The 23,645-nt window shown below is 34.8% G+C and overlaps 3 protein-coding genes across 4 annotated transcripts in view; 2 read left to right on the forward strand and 1 right to left on the reverse strand.

Moving 5' to 3' along the window:
* The window catches only part of LOC306853751 (cGMP-dependent 3',5'-cyclic phosphodiesterase-like), a gene marked incomplete at both ends in the record, with an annotated part of 44,061 nt that extends 41,717 nt beyond the window's left edge, over window positions 1-2,344 (forward strand). Inside the window, 4 exons of the mRNA XM_079391397.1 lie at window positions 1-81; window positions 169-207; window positions 1,545-1,651; window positions 2,110-2,344. The exon at window positions 1-81 is cut by the window's left edge and continues 32 nt beyond it. Coding sequence (XP_079247523.1) covers window positions 1-81; window positions 169-207; window positions 1,545-1,651; window positions 2,110-2,344 — 462 coding nt within the window. The remainder of the gene's footprint in view (window positions 82-168; window positions 208-1,544; window positions 1,652-2,109) is intronic.
* The window catches only part of LOC306854576 (transmembrane O-methyltransferase homolog), a gene marked incomplete at its 5' end in the record, with an annotated part of 605,488 nt that overhangs the window by 454,903 nt on the left and 126,940 nt on the right, over window positions 1-23,645 (forward strand). The gene's annotated exons all lie outside the window — the stretch shown is intronic.
* On the reverse strand, window positions 7,268-20,289 carry LOC306854575 (centrosomal protein of 57 kDa-like). Of its 2 annotated transcripts, none has more exons than XM_079392711.1 (10): window positions 20,115-20,289; window positions 19,179-19,317; window positions 18,648-18,779; window positions 15,855-15,976; window positions 15,572-15,766; window positions 13,910-14,008; window positions 11,370-11,438; window positions 10,595-10,818; window positions 8,965-9,109; window positions 7,268-7,596 (listed from the first exon to the last, which is right to left on the reverse strand). In XM_079392711.1, exons 1-10 carry the CDS (start codon window positions 20,151-20,153, stop codon window positions 7,396-7,398), a joined length of 1,365 nt encoding a protein of 454 aa, XP_079248837.1. In that variant the 5' UTR covers window positions 20,154-20,289; the 3' UTR covers window positions 7,268-7,395. The 2 variants fall into 2 exon arrangements, with proteins under 2 accessions (XP_079248837.1, XP_079248836.1); XM_079392710.1 differs by having other exon boundaries at window positions 19,179-19,320; window positions 20,115-20,274.

Raw genomic sequence — 23,645 nt, forward strand, 5'->3', positions numbered from 1 at the left:
AGTCTGCTGCTGTGCCTCCTCATGACCTCCTGTGACCTCTCAGACCAGACCAAGGGCTGGAAAACCACCAGGAAGATCGCGGTACGAGTCCTGAACCTCACAAACTCAGCAGAAACACACAACGCTCCGGCAAACTCTCCTCCTCACTCTTCTGTGCTTGTTTTGCAGGAGCTGATCTATAAAGAGTTCTTCTCTCAGGGTGATCTGGTGAGTTAAACATCAGTATTATGTTTCGCTTGTTTAAGTGTTTTTAGTTCAGAGACGTTTCTATCTGTGCTAACCTGACTTGATCAGAGACACTCTTTTATTAATTACCTTCCAGCCGACATGTGACCAACTTTCAACATGTAAATAGCACAAAAAATAAAAATCAGTACAGATAATACTAAATGGCTGTAAAAACGTTAACAAAACAATTATAAGTTAATGTTAAAAATGTATCAAAATTTTTTGAATATATGTTGAAAATATATATCAAAATTTTCCAATTTGCAAAATTGAGAAACAATTCAGAGACAGAATTCAGACAAAAACATTCGGACAGAAAATGCTGCCTTGGTTCCATTATTCATGTAAAAAAATTATAGTAATAATAATAATAATAAAAAAATTTAACTAATAAAAAAAAAAATGCGGAGATGTAAAATAAAAGCGGAGATGTAAAATAAAAATTTGAGATACCACTGGAAAATAATAATTATTTTTTGTACATCATAGTATTTTCAGGTTTGTTTTTTCTAATTACTAAGATTTATTTCCAAGTTTAACCCCATACAGCCTGGCCTTTTGAATTTTTATTTAAATTGAAGTTTATTAAAGCTTTATTTGCTTTTATGGCTCATATAGTCTACAGTGAGAATATGGAGGAGAAAAAACTTACATTTTATTCAGAGACTCAAACTGAACAAATTATTCAATTTGCTGCAGAAGCTGATATTTCTATGATGAGATTCTGCTGCTTGTAATGTAAATCAATGAGATGTTTATAACAGTAGATCAGATACTGACATAAAACCTAATCTAAATATCAGCGGTCGCTCTATATCTCCAGTAATATGTCTCAGTAAGATGAGATGTAAATGATCCAAACATATAATGCAATGCTGATTGAGAGATGAAGAAATAAACGCTCCTCAGAAGATGTGAGATGAAGATCATTCCTCCGCTGAGGAACAGAGAAAGTAAAGCTTCTGGAAACAAACGCTCCTCTAAAGATCCTGATGATCAGATTTGAGACGCACTGATCTAGAAAATGATTGATGGAGAATCAAGTAAAGCTGAGCTGCTTCAGTCCAGTAAGAGTTCATCTGGAGATATGACTGCAGTTATTCTGACCTTTACTTGATCAAAATCAGTCAAGATTTGACTCTGAAGCAGCAGCTGAAGCTGGACGCTTCTACAGTTACACTAAAAGAGCTTTTACTGGATAAAGCACTCTAAACTCTCCATCAGAGACAGAAGACATGAGGAGATTGAGTGTGAAATCTTATCATTTAGAGCTTTATAAATTCCTGATTCACCCGACTCTGTTCTTGTATCTTCAGGAGAAGGCGATGGGAAACAGACCCAGTGAGATGATGGACCGAGAGAAAGCCTACATCCCCGAACTCCAGATCAGCTTCATGGAGCACATCGCCATGCCAATATACAAGTCAGAGAATCACTCATTTCATGCATGTGACGCTGATTATTCATCAAGATCAGGGGCCTCGTTTATAAAGCATGCATAGGACAATATTTGTCTGAGATGCAACTATTTGAAAATCTGGAATCTGAGGGTGCAAAAAAATCTAAATATTGAGAAAATCTCCTTTAAAGTTGTTCAAATGAAGTTCTTAGCAATGCATATTACTAATCAAAAATTAAGTTTTAATATATTTATGGTAGGAAATTTACAAAATATCTTCATGGAACATGATCTTTATCCTAATGATTTTTGGCATAAAAGAAAAATGTATAATTTTGATCCATACAATGTATTGTTGGCTATTGCTACAAATATACCCCAGCGAGTTAAGACTGCTTTTGTGCTCCAGGGTTACATTTAGGATGGTTTCTGTGCAACATTTTATAAATGAGTTTAACGGAACTCTGCTGGCTTTCTTTCAGGCTCCTGCAGGAGATTTTCCCGCGTTCGGCTGAGCTTTACGAGCGAGTGGCCGCCAACCGTGAGCAGTGGGCCAAAGTCTCACACAAGTTCACCATCCGCGGACTGCCCAGCAACAACTCGCTGGACTTTCTGGACGAGGAATTCGAGCTGCTGCAGTCTCAAGGTGCCTTCGGGGACGATTCGCACCGCATGAACGGTTGCCTGGACGACGACTGCGACAAACACGACCAATGACGTCGCTAGGGCAAAGGTCACCTGACGGATTACGTCTTGGTAAAATTCCGTAGTAACCGACGAGGCTTTGAGGAAAGGTTCATTGTCTCCTTTTTGCCGTTGCGATGGAGACGGGTTTTGCACGGTGAAGGACGATGGATGGCGCTGTGCAGTCGGCAGAGAGTGTAATGTTACGCAGACATTTGGACTGAAAAAAGTTATATTCTCATCGGCCCCGTTGTAATAGCTAAACATTTTATTCTAAATGAAAAATCATATTTCACCTAAACAACTAGTTGTATGAAATGTAACAGTTCCAGCTGCCTGGTGTTACAATGTTACATTTTTTAAACGTGTAACAATTCCAGAAGCCTGGTGTTGTAATTTTAGAACTTAAAATTAACTATAATTCCTGCTGCTTGGCATTACATTTTTACAACTTGTAACAATTCTAGCAGCCCAGTGTCACATTTGTTTTTTAGAACTTGTAGTAATTCCTGCTGGCAAGTGTTACATTTTTAGAACATGTAACAATTCTGGGAGCCCAGTGGTACATTTTTAAACCTGTAACAATTCCAGCAGCCTGATGTTACATTTTTTAAAACTTGTAACAATTCTGGGACCCCGTGTTACATTTTTAAACCTGTAACAATTCTGGGAGCCAAGTGTTACATTATTAAAACTGGTAACAATTCCAGCAGCCTGGTATTACGTTTTTAGAGCTTGTAAGAGTTCCAGCATTATGGTTACATTTTTAGGATATGTAATAATTCCAGCAGCCTGATGTTACATTTTTAAAACTTGTAACAATTCTGGGAGCCCAGTGTTACATTTTTACAACTTGTAACATTTCCAGCTGCCCAATGTTACATTTTTAGAATGTTTTTTTTAGCAGTTATTATTTTGTTGCACACCCTAGCAGAAGCTCATTTAAATACTACAAGAAAAACTAAGCCCCTGTTTTCTTTTCTGCATCCTCAGCGTACAGAAATTGTCAGACAAAACAGATCTTTGGATAATTAATCTTTTGCTTTCAAGCAATTTCGCCCCTCAGACGTCAGTTCTCTCTGTTTACACAGAAAAACACAACACAACAGCATTTCTCCATTCCCGAAATCCCAAAACCCAAAGCAATCATTGGAAACGTCAGTCAAGCGAGCAGCGAGCGATTAGAGCGTGTGTGACGACAGCCGTGAAAACACAAGGACCCCGGAGACCTTCTGAGGCATCTGCTGGGTTCAGACGGGACGAAGCCCGGCGTGGAGGAACTTTTTGAAGCTCTGTACATATAGTTGTGTTTTAAAGGGCTACACGGCCCTCACACTTTTCTTTCTCAGGATGGCAGAATGTGTGCGTCAAATGGATCTTGCCTTACAAATGTTTGCGTTGCCTTCCTGAGTGACTTTAAAAGAGATCTACTGTATGTATAAAAACGTTCGGCCTATGTACAGATCTGAAGCTACATGGATATATAGAGATATCTATTTGCCGTGTAAATGTGTGTTTGCACAGGTGTGACTGTAAGTGCATTTGCCAAAATCTGCAAAGGAACAGAAAACAAGAGTGATGTCAGTTTTATGATTTAACCTGATGTCAGTTTAATATTAATCTGCAGTGGAATGTGAATTTCACAAAAACTCCATCATATTTCACAGCAAAATCAAAGGAAGAAAATAAGTTACATTCAATTTTATGATAAAAATTTTGTATTAGCCTGTTTTTAAGACCAATATCATTGTAACATGAATTAAATGTCCTTACATGTTATTTACAATTGTTTTATATATATACATATATATATATATATATATAAACAAAAATCTATATATGTAATTTTCATTAATGTCATAATGTAAAATTACAATGTTATGATGGTCCCAAAAATATGTCTTTATATATTTTCTTTTAAGATGAATTTTGACCTTTTTTTTTTTTTGTTAGTTTTTTTGTTGTTTTTTGACCCCGGTGAAATTGTACTTATGTTTGGCTGTAAAATTACTGACAGTTCAGAAATGCAATTCTCTTGCTGTGGAGACCTTTATCAATGCAAAACAAGAGTTTAACTACTGTTTCCATCAGCCAGAGATCCAAACACAAACCTTCATTCTTCACGATTAACCAAGTCTAAAGATGCTTTCAGGAAAAACTGAGATTTTTATTTTATATATTTATGATAATTCATCAGTCCAGTGTCACGGTTACAGAAAGATACAAATAAAATGTGACAATGTGAGGGAATGTAATGGATTTCTGACTTTGAGCATTTCATTTTTCTAACAATTTCTGCTGTATTTGAAAGAATATATAAAAGACTTCATGCTGGTAGTCAACTTTAAATAATTTAAATTCTTTCTTATAGAGTTTCCTATTTCTCCATTGTATTTTAAGTTAATAATGATTACAAATATCTTGTGCAATAAGTGGTTTTTGCGTCACCTTGTGTACATAACATCCATTTCTAAATTATTAGTTTTTACACACTTTGATTTAATGAGTCTATTTTCTGGTATTTGTACGCGTTTGTACCTGTAGGTGACAGTAAATAACATTGTTTTTCTTTTGTTTGGAATAAAAACATTCTCTCGTGCCATTCATAGACGGCTCTCTGTAGAGCGTTTTTCTCACGACTGAATCCAGTAATGTTTGGTTTATGAAATCTACCACATGATAAACGATAAATTTGCAGCAAGTATATGGATTGATTTTTTATTTGAGGTTCATCAGATTTGCGGTTGAAGAATAGAATTATTTCTTCATGTTTATGACCGAACACCCAATGAAAGACATTGCTAATACTTTACAATAAAGTTCATTTTTAACTACATCAGTTAACATGAACTAACAATGATCAATAATTCTACAGCGTTTATTAATCTAATTTCAAAATATACAAATCTAGTTTTAAAACCAAAAGTTTAAAAGAATCTCAACATGACGTACAACATAAAAATAATGCGTTTTTTAAATCAGAAGTACAAAACTTGAAACAATTTTGACTTAAATTTAAATACTCTTCTGTTTACAACTTTACAAATATTTTTTTTTTACACTGTAACAATTTATGATACTTTGCTTTATTAATGTCAACATTAATGAATATATTTTTAAAATCAATTTCAAAAGCTTCTCAACATTATTTAACGAAATTAGTTAATATTAACTACACTTAAAAAAAGAAATAGGTGTTGAAACCATTTTCACTTGGAAATTGCTAATAATTACAAAAAACTATTCTGGAGTGGAAATACTAAAATATTTTCTTGTAAAACACTAATATTCTTTTTATAACTTATATTTTTAAATGTAGCCGATACAGAATTTATTGTAACATTTACACGTTTTTAAAATCAAGCATCTGTTCAAATTAATGCATCAACTAACGCTGAACTTTTTAAATAATAAATGCTGTAAAAAAGTATTGCTTGTGTTAGCTAAATATTAATGTTAATAAATGAGACTTTATTGTAAGGTGTTACAGAATTCTATGAAGTGAGAATGTCTGGTTTTCTGGTGTAATTTAGTGCTGAATGCTGTTTTTCTGCAGGTCTGTCTGGAGACACGCGTGTAGATACTGTACAGATCATCGTGTCTTTAACTTACATGAGGATTATGAATGAAAATATGAATTATAAATAAAAGTTTTCATTCAAATAAACTTTTGGCGTTTCAGTTGAAACAAATCACAAAAATAATTCGTTTTGGTTTTATTCAGTGCTGTAAAAATAAATATTTCAAACATTTAATGTAATTCTCAAACAAAGCAAGAGTCTGAGCGCGCACACACACACACACACACACACACGCTGCTCAATTCAAATAAAATCCATCATACGTATTTTTTACTGTATAATAATAATAAACCACACATTTCACTCTTATCATGGAAACGAACAGAATGATTGCCAACAGAAATATGTAAACATTATAATACAGACCGAATCATTTTACCAAAGAAAAACATATCTGGAATCTTTGGAATGTTGAAAAGATCATAAACCTGAAACATTGAAAAACAACACTTTACATTAGTTTAAAAAAGTAACGCTTTACAATTAAGTTCCATTTGCTAACATTAGTTAACTTGATTAGATAATGACAATAAAAACCTTTTATTTATCGTAAAATAAAAATCGGTTAATATTAATGCACTGAAAACTGAGAATTAATAAGCATTAATAAATATATTTACAAATTGTAAGTTGATGTTAATGCATTTACTAATGTTAACAAATGAGATCTTACTGTAAAGTGCTACCAAACACAGCACAGGAATTCTGGGTAATATCTGAGGTAGAAACAACTAGTTCATTTTTTTGTTTCAAATCAGTCTGTCCTTTATTCTGCTCCAGAAATATTTCTTAACATAATAACCCCTTCATGTGATGAAAATGAAAAATACTAATAAAACAGCTGATATGATGGGTTTCTGAGGGCCTCATCTCTAGAATTCAGATTCTGTTCGGCTCGTCATCAAACATCATTTGTTTTCCAAATAAATCAAACATCTGGAAAAACTATGAAAACCAACCAACCAAAAAAAAAAAAAAAAGTGATCAAATAAGAAGTTCAAAGGATAAAACTCAAACAAATAAGAGAAATTATATTCTGCATAAAAAAAAAAAAAAATTAGAGCTGCTTTAGGAACAATAAGATTCTCTGCATTGTGACATTATTTTAGGAATTTTAAGTCAATTGTGTAATGCATAAAAAAAAAAAAAAAAAAAAAAAAAAAAGAGAAAGGAAAAAAATTCTCTTTATATACACATACACTATATTTCCAAAAGTATTGGGTCACCTCCTTCTAATGAATAGATTTGACTACTTTAGTAATTTCTATGAGTACAAATCTTAATGTTAAAGTAGTCAAACATGTTCATTAGAAGGAGGTGACCCAATACTTTTGGCAATATAATGTGTGTGTGTATGTATATGTATATATATATATATGTATATATATATAAGAAAAACAGCATTACAGAACAAGAAATTGTCATGAAAATAATCTTTCTTCTTTTGATTTTGGGCTGACCTTTGACCCTGATCCACACATGAATGAATCCGATCACATGATCTCAGTATTCCCAGCTGAGCTGCTGGCTGCGCAGTGAGGTCTGCAGCGTGCGCATGTCTTTCAGCAGACGCAGACTGTCTCGACTGCGCTCTCCCGGTCTGGCTTTAGCCACCTTTGACCCGGCGGAGCGACCTTCACTCCAGACTTTAATCTGTCCTCCGCCGTCGCCCTGCTGACCACACTGTCGCCTCAACTTCTCCATCTGACACAGACACAAACCATCAGATCAGGGAGCGTTTCACACTTAAACTAGCCATCAAATAAGTAAAATGTTTTGCTTTTATTGGTCAAAAATACAGTAAAAAGTGTGAAATATTACTACAATTTAAAATATCTGTTTTCTATATGAATATGTGTTAAAGTGTAATTTATTTCTGTGATCAGAGCTGTATTTTCAGCATCATTACTCCAGTCTTCAGTGTCACATGATCTTTCTAATATACTGATTTACTGCTCAACAAACTTTTCTGATTATTATCAATGTTGAACACGGTTGTGCTGCTTAAAATACACTTTTATTCATCAAGGAAGCATTAAATTGCATCAAAGTGACAGTAAAGATATTTATAATGTTACAGAAGATTTCTATTAGGGATGCACAATATTATCGGACCGATATCGGAATCCGCCGATAATGGCCTTAAATGTAAATATCAGCATCGATATGCAATTCTGACTTTATAACTCGCAATTGTGAGTTTATATCTCACAATTCAGTGGGAAAAAAAAGTCAGAATTGTGAGATAAAAAGTCGCAATAACTTTTTAAAAATATTTTATTCAGTGGTGGAAACAGGCTTCCATAAATATCATTAAGAAACTTGTGTTTCTGAATAAATAAAGCAGTATCAACATTGTAAAATCATGAGCATATTTTGATTTAAAGGTCAGAAGCTATAGCTTACATGAATTTAAAAAAAATCAAGTCCAGAATGTGAATAAAGGCTTCTTTAACTTTTTTGGACCAAAAGAAGTGCCTTGGATTCTTTTTTTTTGTAAAAAATTTTTTTTGCTTCAAACCCTCCTATTAAAAATAATGCGTTTATAATTCCCACACAGCAGAGACTTGGTATTGTTTCCAAACAAAGGAAATATATCGGCAATCGGCCAAAATGAGTTGAAAAATAACGGCATATCAGAGATATCGGCAAAATCCAATATCGTACATCCATAATTTATATTTCAAATAAATGCTGTTCTTTTGAACTTTCTATTCATCTGTGAATCCTGAAAAATACAAGGTGTCAGTTTCCAAAAAAATATTGGGCAGTGTTCAATACTGATAACAATCAGAAATGTTTGTTGAGCAGTAAATCAGTATATTATTATGATTTCTGAAGATCATGTGACACTGAAGACTGCAGTAATGATGCTGAAAATACAGCTGTGATCACAGAAATACATTACACTTTAACACATATTCACATAGAAAACAGCTATTTTTAATATTTCACTATTTTACTGTATTTTTGATCAAATAAATGCAGCCTGGGTGAGCAGATATTGTACTTCTACATGAGCTGCTTTTACAGTATGCATGTATCTTCAGTTGCATTGTGGGCCGGTGTTACCTGAGATTGATATCGCCCGACTTTAGCGATCTGTTCTCCTTTATTCTCCATCCTCTTCACGAGCGTCTCCATCTCACGCTCCAAATCCTGCCGCAAGCGATCCGAACCACACGACTGGATCAGTTTGGCCAATTCCTGCTGTTCGCTGACACACGACACACACACACACACACAAACACAACACACACCGCTTACAGTTACACACAGTCACACACCATCACTGAATCAGCATTCAGCAACAACGAGTGAAACTCAAAAATGAGTTTCTTCCTTATGTATAATAGAAAACAAGACAAAAACACTATCTACAAATTCCTGTATCAGGATGCATTTGCTTGACAAGTAAAATTACTTGAGATATTAGGTCTTTATTTTCTGAAAATATTATCGAAATTGTTTGTTTTTGCTTCAAACAAGCAAAAATATCTGCCAATACACCTGTACACTTATTTTCTTATAAGCAACATAAAAAGAGATTTTTGCAGAAGCTTTATGTAAATGTTTGATTTCTATTATTATGATGTTTTCATGTAATTTTTGGAGATTGACAGTTTGTAGTCACTAGCATTGGGAGAAACTAAGCTTTTTGAATCTCTGAATCAATTGAATGAATTGCTTCACAAAATAATTCACTCCTTCGAAGCGCTCAAAAAAACAAAACACAAGCTGGCAACATCGCCTTACACAGACCAAATCCAAATGTTGTCATGCATGTGTAATCTATTAAATTCCGTCTACAAACCATTTCATATCATTAAAATATGAAGTGTGAGAACAATTTGAATTCTTTTATTCATTTACATAAAATAATTATTAACAGCATGTTCATTTTTGGTGAATTGTCACTTTAAAATTGTAGTCTTGGTTATTTTAGTATCATTAATCTAGTGTTATTATGGCATTTATTAATATTTTCAATTCACTTTTATTTGTATATTTAAGTTTTAACGATAAAAAGTGTTTTGTCAGTTCATTAGTCAGTTTTGTCCGTTTATTAGTTTTTGTTGCTTATTTGTCTTTGTCAACTTTATTTTTTTATTTCAGTTTTAGATTAATTGTTTTATTTTTTAATGAAGTAATTTTAGTACTTCAAGTCAAGGTAATTATAGTTCTTTAAAACTAAAACCAAAACCATAAAAAAAAAAAAAAATTACATGAAAAAAATATATCAACTGAAATAAAATAAAATGTGAAAAACGTTTTTAATTTAATTTCAGTGATTTTTCCATGTCAACATTTCTCATTTTCATTTGGTTTAACTTGATGTACTAACACTATAAAAAAATAATATAAATAAAAAAAAAATAAAAAAAAATTAAAAAAAAGACAAAAACATGCAACAAAATTACTAAAACTAATTAAAATGAACATGAAAGCGGAAAATATAAAAATAAAAATATTAACAAAAATTATAATAGTATGTCATTGATATTAAAATAACAGTTAACCTAAAAAATTTGAATTGTTGACTTGGCAACTAAATTAAATAAAAAACTTTTTAAAAATATTTTATTTTTAGTTAACATTCATTTTATTTCAGTGCAACATGTTCAGTTTTAGTTAACGATAGTAACACTGGTCCAAGAGAGGGCGGAAACAAATACAATGTAAGATGAAGAATAATCCTCACAAGCTCATGTGTCCAAACTCGTCCTGAAGCGTCAGCAGCAGCTCTGATAGCTCCTCACCACAGGAAGAGGAAGAGGAGGAGCTACTGCTGGCCTGACGAGCGCTGTGATTGGTGGAGGGGGCGTGTCCCAGCACTCGCTCATTACACAGCTGAGGATGATGCTGCTTCATGAGATGAAGGACGTGCTGGACGTTTGCTCGCACAGAGTGACTCGAGCCTGTCGACTGAAGACACAAAGACTCGTTAGCATCCACAATACTGCTCCATATCAAACATGCTCTGATTTGTCATTCAGTTAATTCATAACGACATTGAAATATCGGTCAGTTTTGTTCTATTGCAAGATTGAAATATCGGTCAGTTTTGTTCTATTGCAAGATTGAAATATCGGTCAGTTTTGTTCTATTGCAAGATAGAAATATCGGTCAGTTTTGTTCTATTGCAAGATTGAAATATCGGTCAATTTTGTTCTGTTACAATATTTAAATATCGGTTGGTTTTGTTCTATTACGAGATATAAATATTAGTTGATTTGCTCGCAAAATCGACTGAAGACACAAAGACTCGTTAACATCCACAATACTGCTCCACATCAAACATGCTCTGATTTGTCACTTTGTACAGGACATAAAAATAACTTCAAATGGTAGGGATAGTGTAAGGGTCAGAAATGATAATGAAAAACTCATTCACCACCGTTTTTGATGCAAAAATCCATGATTAATGTGGGAATAAAATCAAATGTTATAGTGTAAAACACTGTTTGCGTCTTTACCGTCCCGGTCACAAACGGCACGTCTCCCAGACTGAGTCTGTAATGCGGCTGAGGCTGCGACGGATGTTTCTGCAGAAACACAGGAGAATTCACACATGAGCGGCTCATTTCAGTAAATCTTTCACACTGCACGTTGGTCCCAGAAAATTGCCGGAGTGCCTTCTGTGTGAACGCAACCACGGACCTAGTAACATTGTCGGGTTCAGTCCCAGAACGAGCGCTGTGTGAACAAAAGCCGGAGCCAATGCCGTAACGGATGTGTCGTAGTGATGACTTAGTTATCGTGCGACTCTTTAAGCGGGTGTTTTCAATAACACAGCCCTGCAGTGCCGGAGGGACTAGTCTGTGTTTTAAACTCGGAGAGCGGTGAATAACAAAATATGTTTATAAAGCAGTACAAACACTTCCGATTTGTCCTGTTTCTTGGCTGTCTAGCGTTTTCGACTCGTACATTATACGTCACATGATGACGTCACGTGTCATTCCGGGACTTTTACGGGTTGTGTGTGAACGCACGCACAGATTCCGGGAAATCACTGGCAGTGTGAATGCAGCAAATCTAACGACCTGGGAACAATTGCCGGAACACATTACCCGTGTATTTTCCGGAATCTCTTAATTAAAGCAGACAAGCATCAAGTCAAATTTATTTGTGTACAGCAATTATCACAACGCACATTCAAAGCAGCTTTACAGATTTGTTAGCCAGTTTTGTTCTATTACGAGATTAAAATATCGGTCAGGTCTGTTCTATAACAACATTGAAATATCAGTAGCTTTTGTTCTATATTGCAAAAATGAAATGTCAGTTGGTTTTGTTCTTTAACAACATTGAAATATCGGTCGGTTTTGTTCTATTATGAGATTGAAATATCGGTTGATTTGGTTCTATAACAACATTGAAATGTAATCCATTTTGTTGCATTAATATCGGAGAGTTTTGTTCTACACTGAAATATCAGTTGCTTTTGATCTATATTACAAAAATTAAATATTGGTTGGTTTTGATCTATAACGACTACAATGTCATCTGGTTGTGTTCTGTTCCAAAATTTAAATATTGTTTTTTTGTTATTAAAATATTTAATACCAGTCAGTTTGGTTCTATTACAAGATTTAAATATCGGCAGGTATTTTCCTATTATTAGATTTAAATACTGTTCATTTAGTTCTATAACGACATTGAAATGTCGGTCAGTTTAGTTCTATTACAAGATTTAAAATATCAGCCAATTTTGTTCAATTATGAGATTAAAATATCTGTAGTTTTTTCTTTTATAAGATTTAAATATCAGTCGGTTTTTTTTTACGAGATTTAAATATTGGTTGGTTTTGTTCCATGCAAGATGATATAGTTTTCAAAAGTTGGGATGTAACGATTAACCGCTAACCGGCTGAAAATCGATTCATATATGTGACGATTCAAATCGGTTGAGATGCTAAACATATCACAATTCAATTAGGGGTAGGAGTTTATATGAATGTATTTCTGAGGGGAACTTACGGTCTTTAGAAAAGTTTAGATGGCATTTTTTCTTTTCATCTTACCTCTGTATAATGCATATTACAGTTCATAAGTGTAGCGCTGCTTTGTTTACAGTGGAAACCAAGGAAATGCTTTAAGCGCCACCTGCTGGCCGAGACTGAATCTGCGTCTCATTCAGCTCGTCTGCCGTTTGTTTCATGCAGATATTTTTTTATGTATAGTTTCACAAAACTGAAGTCAGACCATTCTGTTTTTGCTTCAAATTTCAAAATTATTCAATCTAATTTAGATTATAAACAGCTCACGTTGCATGTATGCAGCATCTTTGTTTGGATCATGATTAAAATGCAGTGGTTGCCTCTAATTTTAAATGGAAAGAGCACAGACAAAGCCTTATTTTCTTTATATGAAGAGATTTCTTTTATTTGTTACTTATTTGATTTGGGGTTTGTTTTAAAATTTCTAAATTTAGTTTTGTTATTTACATCTACATTATATTTACATTGTGTTATTTAGCAGATGCTTTTATCCAAAGCGACTTACAAATGAGGACAATAGAAGCTATCAAAACCAACAAGAGCGCAATAATATGTAAGTGCTATATTAGTATATTACTATAGTGTTATATTTAAATTTCACAAAGAAACGTGCAGCATTTTGTCCAAGCAATAATAAAAGGACACATTTAATTTATAATTGGTCTTAAATCTAATTTTCTTAAAAAGAATCGTGAATCGAATCATGAAATCAAAATTGTGAATCGAATCGTGAGATGAGTGAATCGTTACATCCCTACTCAAAAGGATTAATATGATACCATGAGTTGTCTGAAGTGAAAATTAGCCAGAAGTGAAAAGAGCCTAATGTGAATTTAACATTAGCAGTCATTGAAGCGATGATATTGAGAAATATATCGTATGGGTTTAAATTTAATTAGTAGCATCTCTGACTTCAGGCAGGATTACTATTTTGTGATGTTGTTTCTTACTGCAGTTGATATCATATCCACCCCTCCTAAGTAGTTTGTAGTAAGTAAATGTGTTAGAGGAATTACCTTTGCTGAGAGCTTCTTCTGTTTGTTTCTGCTGGATTTATGTGGACGTGGAGACACAGACTGAATGAGCAGACGATTGGCTTCTAGACCCGTCTGCAACTGATCACAGAACAGATAAACACAGTTAACATCATACAGACAGACAGAGAGACAGACAGACAGTAGGGCTGGGACTATAAATCGATGCTTTTGGAATGCATTGCAATTCTCTCTGGAATCGATTCTGAGCTTAGTTTCTAACAGCAGATGGCGCTCTAGGCTAGTTTTTAAACCACACACTCAAATTCTCTTGAAGAAGAGCCCTTGTGCATTGTGCAGTCGTGTAAGTGGTTAAATTTACTTGTACCTTGGCTTTTATGACGCAAGATTAATGTAAACACAGCCCACTGTGAACACCCTTTAATTCGCTTCAACCTTTTCAAACTGTATGAATGATTATTTTATGTTCAAGTGGTGTATATTAAGGAACTGGAAGCAAGCAGAGTACGGCTGTAAAATGTCAACCGTAACAGATTATTTTATATCAGTATTCATACTGCTGCTCTCCTTCTAGTCACTATTGAACTCTTCCCTCTCTTGAATAAAGCTGCAGGTGAAGGGTTGCCAGTTATCACAACAAAGAGCACAACAAGCCCCTTAAAAACGCAGTATAATAAGCAGATACCAGGGAACAATATAACTAGTATTAATAGTATCTTACAAAATTAAAAGGAAATGTAATTTATTATGAATATTTCAACACAAAACATTTAGATATTATAAACAGTTTGAAGTAAAACAATAACATGAGATTTAAAAATACTTTAGAAACAATTTATTTAAAGTTTAATTTCACCTACAAGTCGCATTTAATGACAATCAGCTGCGGGCTGTTAATCTATAAATTGAGTGTGTTTTTACTAAATAATTAATTTACCAAATAAAAGAAATATCAAACAAGGTGAAGTACTTTTCATTTCTAATGTATACGAGTTATTATATTTTGGCAATTTTCAGAATCACTACATATATTAATGACTATATCGTGAAATATATTGCTACCCCTACCATCTGATCTTAACTCTTTCCTGCCAGCATTTTTGAAAAAAGTTGCCAGTAAAATTTCACTAAAATTTCATGGCCCCCACAATATTTTGTTGTATGAATATCTGAACATGCAATACATCAAAACTCTGTTTTATTCTACCTTCAAGGATCTTTTTTTTATTATTTTTTTTTAAATCAACACTTGAATGTAGGTAAGTTTCATTAAAAGATTTTTTTTTTTTTCTTCAATTTAGCAAAAAGCTGAGAAAATCTGGATCATATTCAGTAACATTATCAAAGCAAAGATGCAGTAGATGGCTTCCATCAGTATGCCAAAGCTTCACAGGCCTTTAACACTTTCTGGATCAACATTTCAATGTTAGTGTTGATGATCGCATTATTTTTCATATGCATATGCTTAAATATGAGATCGCTCATTTCTGTGTCTTCATCATCTGTGTTTTTGATCAAGTGATTCTAGACTCATTCAGAAGATGCGTAATAGCACCCCCTAGCGTATAACTGTGAAAACACTGGGAAAGAGTTAAAAACTAAACTCAGAATCGATGCAGAATCATTAGTCTATTCGCGATGCATTGATTTACTGTCCCAGCCCTAACTGACAGAGAGATGAACCTGAGTTGCTTTGTCCTGCACCAGTTTCCTCTGATGTTCCTCTTCCTGTAGTTTTCTCTCCAGCTGCCTGATCTTCCTCTCAGTGGCGCTCTGAGACTCCGTCAGCCGATGGTACTCCTGCTCCAGCAGATCCAGCTTCTGCAGCTTCAGCTGAACATCGGTCTGATCCGCTGAACCCAGACGCTCCAGAGACACCTGCACAACACACACAGCACATTAACACACACACACACACACACACACACCAACCTGTTTCAGTGGGTTCTGTGTGTGTGAGACGCACCTGTCGGCGAAGCACAGCGGTTCTGTCCGACTCTGTGTTTCTCACAGTCTTCCTCATGTGCTCCAACTGTTTCTCTAAGCGTGAGCATCGAGTCTCGGTGGCAGTCAGCTGAGAGAGCAGATCTACACACACAGACAGACATTGTACTGTACATTTACTGTAAATGTGAGGCTGGGAATAAAGATCTGTGTCAATCAGTGCAACCTAAAAGTATTAAAAATGTTCGGCAGCTGAAATAAAAAACATTACATGAGAAACTTAAACTAAAAATGTTACCATGCCAACTAAAATTACAAAAAAAATTGTTTTATTTAAAGTATATATATAAAAAAAAAATATTATTAAAAAAAATTGTATAATGATAATAAAAATAATTTAAAAAAAAACAAATGTTGCCAAGTAACTGAAATAAAATAACCAAGTTGAAGTACTAAAATCACTAAAACTAAAAAATTACACGTATTGAATTAATATATATAAAAATAATTTAACTTAATATATTATATTATTATTAATATATAATTAATAATCCAAAAAACTAAGAATGAATAAAAATGCCACATAAGAAAATTACTAAAACTTAAAAACTAAAATTTAATTTAAAAGAAAAATAAATGCTTAATTTTATATTAATTTCATATTTCTTTATTTAGTGAAAAACAGAAATGAAAACTAACAAAAAACAAACAATCTACATTAAAGCTATATATAATTATTATATTTTAAAAAGTATTTAATATATATTAGAAAAGTCATAAAAATTTAAAAAGCACATCATTACTAAAACCTAAAGTTCAATTTAAATGAAAACTAAAAATAAAAGTTTAATCAAGTATTCAAAATAAGCTTATTAAGTATTGAAAATATGAGTAAATACTATGATAGTAGATGAATAGCACTGGTGTCAGGAGTGTGTGTAGCTCAATCACACACTCACCGTGGTGTGTGTGTGTCTGTCGTCGTCTCTGTGGTCGGAGTGTGTGTGTAGCTCAATCACACACTCACCGTGGTGTGTGTGTGTCTGTCGTCGTCTCTGTGGTCGGAGTGTGTGTGTAGCTCAATCACACACTCACCGTGGTGTGTGTGTCTGTCGTCGTCTATGTGGTCGGAGTGTGTGTGTAGCTCAATCACACACTCACCGTGGTGTGTGTGTCTGTCGTCGTCTCTGTGGTCGGAGTGTGTGTGTAGCTCAATCACACACTCACTGTGGTGTGTGTGTGTCTGTCGTCGTCTCTGTGGTCGGAGTGTGTGTGTAGCTCAATCACACACTCACCGTGGTGTGTGTGTGTCTGTCGTCGTCTCTGTGGTCGGAGTGTGTGTGTAGCTCAATCACACACTCACCGTGGTGTGTGTGTCTGTCGTCGTCTATGTGGTCGGAGTGTGTGTGTAGCTCAATCACACACTCACCGTGGTGTGTGTGTCTGTCGTCGTCTCTGTGGTCGGAGTGTGTGTGTAGCTCAATCACACACTCACCGTGGTGTGTGTGTGTCTGTCGTCGTCTCTGTGGTCGGAGTGTGTGTGTAGCTCAATCACACACTCACCGTGGTGTGTGTGTCTGTCGTCGTCTCTGTGGTCGGAGTGTGTGTGTAGCTCAATCACACACTCACTGTGGTGTGTGTGTGTCTGTCGTCGTCTCTGTGGTCGGAGTGTGTGTGTAGCTCAATCACACACTCACCGTGGTGTGTGTGTCTGTCGTCGTCTCTGTGGTCGGAGTGTGTGTGTAGCTCAATCACACACTCACTGTGGTGTGTGTGTCTGTCGTCGTCTCTGTGGTCGGAGTGTGTGTGTAGCTCAATCACACACTCACCGTGGTGTGTGTGTCTGTCGTCGTCTCTGTGGTCGGAGTGTGTGTGTAGCTCAATCACACACTCACCGTGGTGTGTGTGTCTGTCGTCGTCTCTGTGGTCGGAGTGTGTGTGTAGCTCAATCACACACTCACCGTGGTGTGTGTGTCTGTCGTCGTCTCTGTGGTCGGAGTGTGTGTGTAGCTCAATCACACACTCACCGTGGTGTGTGTGTCTGTCGTCGTCTCTGTGGTCGGAGTGTGTGTGTAGCTCAATCACACACTCACCGTGGTGTGTGTCTGTCGTCGTCTCTGTGGTCGGAGTGTGTGTGTAGCTCAATCACACACTCACCGTGGTGTGTGTGTCTGTCGTCGTCTCTGTGGTCGGAGTGTGTGTGTAGCTCAATCACACACTCACCGTGGTGTGTGTGTGTCTGTCGTCGTCTCTGTGGTCGGAGTGTGTGTGTAGCTCAATCACACACTCACCGTGGTGTGTGTGTCTGTCGTCGTCTCTGTGGTCGGAGTGTGTGTGTAGCTCAATCACACACTCACCGTGGTGTGTGTGTCTGTCGTCGTCTCTGTGGTCGGAGTGTGTGTGTAGCTCAATCACACACTCACCGTGGTGTGTGTGTCTGTCGTCGTCTCTGTGGTCGGAGTGTGTGTGTAGCTCAATCACACACTCACCGTGGTGTGTGTCTGTCGTCGTCTCTGTGGTCGGAGTGTGTGTGTAGCTCAATCACACACTCACCGTGGTGTGTGTCTGTCGTCGTCTCTGTGGTCGGAGTGTGTGTGTAGCTCAATCACACACTCACCGTGGTGTGTGTGTCTGTCGTCGTCTCTGTGGTCGGAGTGTGTGTGTAGCTCAATCACACACTCACCGTGGTGTGTGTGTCTGTCGTCGTCTCTGTGGTCGGAGTGTGTGTGTAGCTCAATCACACGCTCACCGTGGTGTGCGTGTCTGTCGTCGTCTCTGTGGTCGGAGTGTGTGTGTAGCTCAATCACACACTCACCGTGGTGTGTGTGTCTGTCGTCGTCTCTGTGGTCGGAGTCTGTGGATTCTCTGAGCTTCTGCTGAGCTTCATATCGCTCCAGCTCTAAATGACGGATCTTCTCCTGCAGGTTCTTCAGCGCTGAAAGAATGGCTGCAAAAACACAGCAGTTCAAAGAGTTCTGCATCTAGATGTGATGTATTCAGCTCACACACCTCCTCTCCACTGGCCCAAAGCCCATAATGCAATGCAGGTTTGTTTGTATAGTGCTTTTCACGATGCAAATAATGCAAATACAAATCAAAACAGCATTCACTCATGAAAAGCTCAGCCAATTGAAACAGAGCTCATTTACAAACAGAAGTCTTGAATAGAATTTCTTGAATCTTGAATTGAGCGTGCATGTGTGTGCGTGTATGTGAGCGTGTGTGTGTGTGTGTGTGCGTGTATGTGAGCGTGAGCGTGCATGTGTGTGCGTGTATGTGCGTGTGAGCGTGCATGTGCGTGTGAGCGTGCATGTGCGTGTGAGCGTGCATGTGTGTGTGTGTGTACCTGCACCGCTGCTCTCAGGAAAGGCTTTGACGGCTCTGTTTGAGAAGGGCAGGGGTGTGTTTATGAAGGGACGTCCGGCGGGATACTCGGTGTAAGAGGCCAGAGACGCTCGGACAGACATCGGCCGGTCTCTGAGGGGCTGCTGACAAACACACACACACACACACACACACACACACACGCTCATATACTACAAACATGAATGCCTCGTTTTATTTTATTAAATGTATGCAGGTCAAATACGGTAAATTAAATTGCTAACAATTATTACTTGCTTCAGTAAGAGAAGATCAAGAGAAGATACTTGAGATCAAATAATGAAAACCAGTGTTAGAAATTAAATAAATAATATGCCACTGATGTAATGCATATACAGTTTAGTATAAATTACATATTGTTTTTTAAGTTTATTGGCTTTTTAATTGTTAATGCAAAAACCCTTTTCTAAAGAACAAAAACTTTACTTATATGTATTTTTATTGGTCTTTTTATTTCTCATTTTGGATTTATTTTAAAATGGACATGACAAAATGATTTGTTTTGGTTTTTACAAATAAAGCTTTCAACGGCCAAATTAAATTAAAGCCATTTTTATTTTGTTTTATATTTTTCTGTTCATTTGTATATATATATAGTACTTTATCTCAGTGCTGTGTATGTTTACTCTGTACTTGACTGTTATTACAGTACATTAATTAAACACAATTAAAAAAGTAGTTTGTATGTTTTGTTTTAAACTCTTCTAGGTTTAGATAAAAACAGCCTGCTTATATTATTAGTTGGATTTTAATGCTCATTCATTCAAACCCAGCGTTATGGTTAAATTAAACGACATTATTCTAAATTAAATATATGACGTTTAAAGTTTATTTCGATAGTTTGTCTGTTTTAACGTTAAAGCTGTTGAATGTTTGTGAATGTGGAAGATATGTTTACCTTTTCTCGTCCCGCGGAGGGTTTTGAGCTCGAGTCCATTAAAATGCGGGTTTGATCTTAAATCATATTTCATTAAAGTACACTCACATTTTATGACTTTAGTTCTGTTTGCTGTGAATTTGTTGTTTGGTGCAAACAGGAAACTAAATACAGAGGCTGTGAAGTCAGCTATGACAACATCCGGAATACAGAATCCTAAATAAAAGTCTCGTGAACCATAATATTTTAAAGTTACGTTCAATATTTATGTTATTGAGTTAGCAGAGTTATAACCGTGTAAAGATTTAGAATTATATGATTTTATTAGTTCAATAAAAAAAAAAAAAAAAAGAGGTATAAAAATACATGCATGCATGTCCACGGAACCGGAAGCGATGACATCCAACTCGCGTCCACATCAGATTTCAATCAATCAATCGATAATAATTTTATTCCGGTCCTCACAAACACATTTTCACAAAATAAATAACATACATTGTTACCGTAAAAGAAGTGGGCAGAAGCCTTGCTTATTATGCCTACCCTTTATACATAATTAACTGAATGGCCGACACTTTTCACCAAGTTAAACACAACATATATATACAATATAACAAAATATTATATAACATACAAAATACAATATAACAAAAACATTTCCCAAAATGTACAAACATAATTCAAAACAAACATAAAAATAAACACTTTTTTAAACAACCACAATTTATTTATACTGAGTCATATAATTATTTTTCACCTTGTTTTTATACATTTTATACTTTTAGTTCCTTATCACATTTATTCCATATATTTGTAATTTATATATTGAATTTAATAAGTAATGTATGGAACTATGAGCGCACAATACAATATATATAACGTTTTTTCATTCAAAATATGTTTTATTTTATTTAATATTGCAATGGATTTAGACATTTTTGTTTTTACATGATTAATATGGGATTTCCAACATAATTTATGATCAATTATAACACCCAAAAATGTCTATTTCCTCATTATTAATCTTTAGTTTCACTGTATTGTTACTTTGTCGATTAGTGAATATTATAAACTTTGTTTTACTTAAATTCAGTGAAAGTCTGTTATCATCAAACCATTTTTTTGAACATGAATTTCTATCAAACAAAACCATTTTTAATACTTTAGACACAAATATCATTTATGTACAGTACAAACAACTTAGGGCCTAGCACCGAACCTTGTGGAACACCACAAGTAACTTTCATTAAATCTGATTTAATATTATTAATTTGTACAAATTGATGTCTGTTATCGAGGTAGCTTTTTATCCAAGTAAAAGCTTTTCCTCTTCTACCATATCTCTCCAGTTTCATCATTAATAATCCATAATAGTAGGAACACCCCCACAATATATTCATTATTATCCACTGAAGAAGAAATCTCTTCCACCAGTTCCATCACAGCTATTGAGCTCGACCTGTTTGATCTGAAAACATACTGATAATCACTCAATAACTTGTGTTTATCTATAAAATTATCAAGCCTGCGCACAAATATTTTCTCTAAAATTTTCAAGAACTGGGAAAGAAGAGAAATTGGTCTGTAGTTGGAAAAACAGTTAAAAAATAGGAATAACTTTAGCTGTTTTCATATTACTGGGGAATATTCCTATTAAAAAGGACTGTTTACAAATGTGTGTAAATGGATTTACTATATGCTCTATAATGCTTTTTATTAACGTCAATATCATTACAATCAGTGGAATATTAATTCTTACAGTTGTTAACAATGTCGAGTATTTCCTTTTCGTCAACTCCCCGTAGAAACACTGAATAATCATTACTGGAAATATTCATTTCATCAAATTGCTCCAATATTTACTAAATACTCATTAAATTCATTGGCAATGTCATTCATTTTATTTATACTTCATTTATCATCGTTAACAAAATAATTTGTGTAATCAACTTTCCCAGTGTTCTTTTTAATTATACTATTAAGTACTTTCCATGTTGTTTGTATATTATTCTTATGCTTGTCCAATAACTTATTATAACAGTTCTTTTTACTAAATCTTATAATACTTATTTTTATATGTATTTTCCGCTTGTATAGTTCTAGTTGCTATAAATTTCCTATAAAATGCATTTTTATTTTTACACGCTTTCTCTATTCCCTTAGTAATCCATGGTTTATCCTCATTTTTTTGCTTCATTACAGTCTTAAACAATGTTTTTCGTATTTTTCGATTAATATGGACAAAAAAAGCACTATTAGGATCTTTACTCGCATAAACTTCGCTCCAATTTTGATTCTTTAAGTCCTCACTGAGAGCAACAATGATTTCTGGTGTTCTACAAAAACCTGGAAAATGATCAGTCATATCATTTATAAATAATCCTCCTACTATGTTTCCTTCAATTTCGTTTGTATATCTATTATCTATTAATGTAGCAGTATTTTTAGGTTTTGTAATCACAGCAAACAGACCTTCACTATATAGTGAGTCAGTAAAATCTGTTCCATTTGGATTCAACAAGTCAATATTGAATTTGTACTTTGTTCTCATTCCCTTTATCGAGCATACCAAATAATTCATTCATAAAGGTATCCGTACAAATTCCTGGTGATCTATAACACAACTGATCATTATATTTTCAGATCTTTCAATACATTCCAAAAGATCTTCTATAGTCACTGACATACTTTATTGATATTTGTTGTCTGTTTGAGTACCTGCTTCAGAATGAGTAATAAACTGTTCATACGATCTATTTCGCTTCAAAATAATACATTATATAATGGAATATCACATAGAAATGAACTAACACATGTTGCTATGGCTTGAGTGTTGCTTCGCGACTGACGGAAAAAAGTCCCAATATTTGTATTTAAATTCAACACGTAAAAACTGTGTAACTTCTGTCTGTCATTTTTTTAAATTAAAAGAAAAAATTTATAGAAAGATCTCAGTTGTTGCATATGATTTTGTTTTATTCCAAACATGGATTATAGAGAATTCAGCATTTCCAGCTGAGGACAGTCCTTCCTTCTCTTGGGTTTTGTGGGTTTTGTGTGTTTTAGAACATTTTAACAGCCAACATGCTTTATTTGACCTGTACAATGTTTTTTTTCTTTTTACTTTCATATAATTCATCTGTACAAAGTTACTCTTTCATCTTCCATGGGCAAAAACATTATACAAAATTAAAGTTTTATAATAATAATAATAATAACAACAACCTGGAGGCTTAAATGTTTGTTTGGATTTGACAGAAATGTTGGGTTATTTTTAAGTTCAAAAGATCATCACACACAGAAAAAGTCAGATCTGAAGATCACATGGCATAATCACATCAGGAACATAAACTCTTATTTTTATCTCAAAAATAAGTTGTCATCTGTCTCAAATATTCTGCTCGTTATCCCAGAATGCCATGGGGTCTCTGTCCTGAGCGTAAAACAAAATAAAGGTGAAACATGATGCATCCTCAGACAGATCTCGAGAAAGTCAACAACACTGTCATCACATTAAAAATACCATCTGAGAAAAGCTCAACACAGAATCAT

Source organism: Barbus barbus (assembly GCF_936440315.1).
Source record: "Barbus barbus genome assembly, chromosome: 34".
NCBI lineage: Eukaryota > Metazoa > Chordata > Actinopteri > Cypriniformes > Cyprinidae > Barbus > Barbus barbus.

What these genes read in the sequence shown, in the direction of transcription:
- LOC306854575 (XM_079392710.1), bottom strand. Translation starts at nt 20,153, where the DNA reads ATGGACTCGAGCTCAAAACCCTCCGCGGGACGAGAAAAG. An exon ending in TCCTGAGAGCAGCGGTGCAG is followed by an intron (nt 18,780 to 19,178) that starts GTACACACACAC and finishes GTGTTTTTGCAG; the next exon opens with CCATTCTTTCAGCGCTGAAG. An exon ending in GAGTTTGGACACATGAGCTT is followed by an intron (nt 9,110 to 10,594) that starts GTGAGGATTATT and finishes GTCGTGTGTCAG; the next exon opens with CGAACAGCAGGAATTGGCCA.